Below are 3,732 nucleotides of genomic sequence, written 5' to 3'. Positions count from 1 at the left end.
TTTCACTAATGTCGTCTTCATCGATGAGATAAGATAAAAACGTGTCTACAAATTGGTAACGTCTTTATTTGGAAAGAAAACAATAATTGCTGTTTCGGGTCCCACATAACGTGCAAAATGCATATATAGATAATTAATTCCCTGTTTCTTCCTGTACTTATTGGTGGATAAAGTAGATCTATTATCAACCATGATTGAAGATATCATTTACATTTCAAATTTATTTTTTTAATTTTTATTTTAGGATATTATCAAATATCCGCCAAAAATTTCTTGATATACCGATTCACTATCAAATTTTTTTGACAATTATATTTTATCAACTAATATTTCAGCCGTTATCATTTTACCACCAAAACCTTAATACTGTTAAAAAATTGTTAATGTCAAAAGAGTATTTGAGTAACTTTAAATTGAAATTATTTTTCTAGAATTTTATATTTTTCTCCATACATCTAATTTACTAGCCTTTTTTTTGTTTTCTTTATTTTATTTATTAGAATTTTATTATATTAAAACATCCCAAAGATAGAATTCGAGGTTTTCTAATAAAGTACTAGTAATTGAAATTTTTTCATGCATCTAGAAATAAACTAATTAATGCTATTATTTTCAGTTGTACAAACAAATTTCACCATATTAAGGTCAATTATGATTAAATCAATTAAACATAAAAATATAAAATTATATGAATTATTTTAGGGGCTTGGTTATAATTAAGCTTAATATTGTGAAGTTTATATGTACAAGTAAAAATAATATTTTGAATTAGTTTGATAAAAAATACATGAAAAAATTTTAATCATTGTCACTCTGTCAGAAAAAGTTAGAATTTTATTTTGAGGGTATTTTAAAATAATAAAGCTCTAATAATTGAGCTAAAGAAAATTTAAAAAATGGCTTGTAAAAAGGATGTTTAAAAAAAAAGATAAAAACTATAAACAAATTAGGAAAATAATTTTTGCTAGAAGTTCTTCAAATATTCTTGTGACTTTAGTAATTTTTTTATTAGTGTTAAGGTTTTTGGGGTAAAATAATAACAACCAAAACATTAGGTGACAAAAAGGTAATTTTCAGAAAATTTTGACAGTGAATTGATATGTCAAAAAACTTAGTATCTCTTTTATTTTTCCTAAAGGTGAACAAAAAACAAGAAAAGTATTTATCATAAATAATAATAGCTCAAGCAATTGCTTGTTGCTCCATCATTATAAATAAAGCTATCACAACAACATTTCCTCACGGCAATCATAACTCATGTAATAATGGAGTATTCATGGCCTTCAGACTCAGCTATGTTTTACTCAATCCTCCTCGTATTCCCTCTCCTCCTCTTCATTTGCGGCAGCCGTTGTCGTCGTAACCTTAATTTGCCACCCGGCCCATGCCCATGGCCTATCATCGGCAATCTCAACCTCATGGGCTCACTCCCCCACCGGTCCATCCACTCTCTCTCCCAAAAATATGGACCGATAATGCAACTCCGGTTCGGTTCGTTCCCGGTCGTTGTTGGCTCATCAGTTGAAATGGCAAAACTTTTCCTCAAAACTCATGATGCTAACTTCGCTTCCCGGCCCAGAACAGCTGCCGGCAAATACACGACCTACAATTATTCTGATATGGTATGGGCTACGTATGGTCCATATTGGCGTCAGGCACGTAAAATATTCTTGATTGAAATTTTTAGTCCAAAGCGATTAGAATCATTTGAGTTCATACGGGTACAAGAAATAAAAAAATTTCTCTTTGGCTTGTACAAATCATCAGCCAAGCCTGTTCATTTGAAAGATCATCTTTCAAAACTTAGTCTCAATGTGATTAGCAGAATGGTATTAGGAAAAAATTACACAGAGGAAACTGAACAAGATTTTGTTACACCACAAGAGTACACGGAAATGCTACAAGAATTGTTCTACCTCAATGGGGTTTTGGAGATCGGGGACTCAATCCCTTGGCTTGGTTTTTTAGATTTGCAAGGGCATATAAAGAGAATGAAAGCTTTGATGAAGAAGCTTGATAGATTTTACGAGCTTGTCTTGCATGAGCACAATGCTAAGAGGAAATCATCTACGGGTTTTGTGGCTAGTGATATGGTGGATGTTCTGTTGCAGCTTGCTGATGACCCTACTCTTGAATTTAAGCTTGAAAGAGACCAGGTTAAGGCTTTAATCCAGGTATATGTATATTTAACTATTTGATTAGATGTACTTGAACTCAGTTGATCAGTTAAATAAATCTACTACTTAAAACCCTAGAGCAATTTAACTGTTTTATATTACTTACTAAGTTTAGTAATTTATTTGGTTTCTAATGATTTATTCAAATACTTCATATATTCTTTGCATATAACCAACAAAGAATCATGAGATACGTACGGTTTGTACGTGTATCGTAATTCTACCCGCTAGTCGTACATACCTCAAATGTATAAAAACTTTAATCATGCATACAACCATCAAAGTTGTTTATTGTTTTGAAAATCTTAACCACATTCGATTTTGCTTTGAGTTTTTAGGACCTTTTAGCTGGTGGAACTGAGAGCTCAACGGTGACACTAGAGTGGGCAATTTCTGAGCTCATGAAAAAGCCAGAAATTTTTGACAAGGCAACAAAAGAGCTAGATAGAGTAATAGGAAGAAACAGATTGGTTGAAGAGAAAGACATTGTTGACCTTCCATATATAGATGCAATTGTTAAAGAAACTATGCGTCTCCACCCAGTCGCTCCCATGCTGGTTCCTCGATTTGCTAGAGAAAATTGCAAAGTTGCTGGTTATGACATTCCCAAAAACACTCGCGTTCTTGTCAACGTATGGGCAATAGGGAGAGATCCAACTATATGGGAAAACCCTAATGAATTTCGGCCGGAGAGATTCTTTGGAAAAGAAATTGATGTTAAAGGCCATGATTTTGAGTTGTTGCCATTTGGAGCTGGGAGGAGAATGTGCCCTGGTTATGATCTAGGGCTTAAGGTTATTCAAACAAGTTTGTCTAATCTTTTACAATGTTTTGAATGGAAATTGCCGGGTGATATGAAGAAAGAGGATTTAGATATGGAAGAAAGTTTTGGGCTATCAACTCCCAAAAAAATCCCACTTCTAGTTGTTCCTCAACCTCGACTTCCTATCCATGTTTACTCTATGTGAGTATTAGTCTTGCTTTTTTAATTTGTTATGAATAATAAATTTGGAGGTTTATAAAATATAATAGCAGCTGGTTGGTTAATTAATTTCCTTGTATCTTAAAGTTTGGTAGTGTGCTGATGATTTGTGTATACTATCCCATTCCCATGTACCAAATTCCATCGTAATGTAGCAATTAGCTTTTATCCGTAATCTGATCAAGTCTTTTATTTGTAATATTAATAATGTTTGAGTTGAGAGGCCAGTAAAAGAAGACACGTGCAGAGTTCTTGGGATAGATACAGTCTCAGGTCCACTATTTGGACAGCACAGTTGAGTACTTGAGTACCAGTGGAAGTATGGATGTGAACTGGCTTGAAATATCAAGGGATAAGAATTGAATTCTTCTAGATGTTTATAGAAAGATAATAAAATCTTTGTTTTCAAAATAAAAAAAAAACTATTTCTCCTTTTAAGTAAGCATGACATTTAGCCCTACAAGTTCACAGTCACTATCAAAATTGGAGCAATAAGTAGAGCCCCTTTGTATCAAAAAAAAAAAAAAAAAATTGGAGCAATAAGAGATTACGGTGGCCTTTACTACAGTAAAT

General features: G+C 32.8%; 1 protein-coding gene across 1 annotated transcript; it reads left to right on the top strand.

The window, feature by feature from the left end:
* The first annotated feature begins 1,260 nt into the window (after positions 1–1,260).
* Positions 1,261–3,145, top strand: LOC18045736 (cytochrome P450 71A1). The gene is made up of 2 exons (XM_006436349.2): positions 1,261–2,174; positions 2,516–3,145. Exons 1-2 carry the CDS (start codon positions 1,266–1,268, stop codon positions 3,143–3,145), a joined length of 1,539 nt encoding a protein of 512 aa, XP_006436412.1. The 5' UTR covers positions 1,261–1,265.
* Positions 3,146–3,732: the final 587 nt, after the last annotated feature.

This window comes from Citrus clementina, unplaced genomic scaffold, assembly GCF_000493195.1.
Source record: "Citrus clementina cultivar Clemenules unplaced genomic scaffold, Citrus_clementina_v1.0 scaffold_4, whole genome shotgun sequence".
Classification (NCBI taxonomy): domain Eukaryota; kingdom Viridiplantae; phylum Streptophyta; class Magnoliopsida; order Sapindales; family Rutaceae; genus Citrus; species Citrus x clementina.
The sequence above is the reverse complement of the archived record's forward strand: the minus strand, read 5'-3'. Positions and strand labels throughout refer to the sequence as shown.

What these genes read in the sequence shown, in the direction of transcription:
- LOC18045736 (XM_006436349.2), top strand. Translation starts at nt 1,266, where the DNA reads ATGGAGTATTCATGGCCTTCAGACTCAGCTATGTTTTACTCAATCCTC. An exon ending in AGGTTAAGGCTTTAATCCAG is followed by an intron (nt 2,175 to 2,515) that starts GTATATGTATAT and finishes TTGAGTTTTTAG; the next exon opens with GACCTTTTAGCTGGTGGAAC.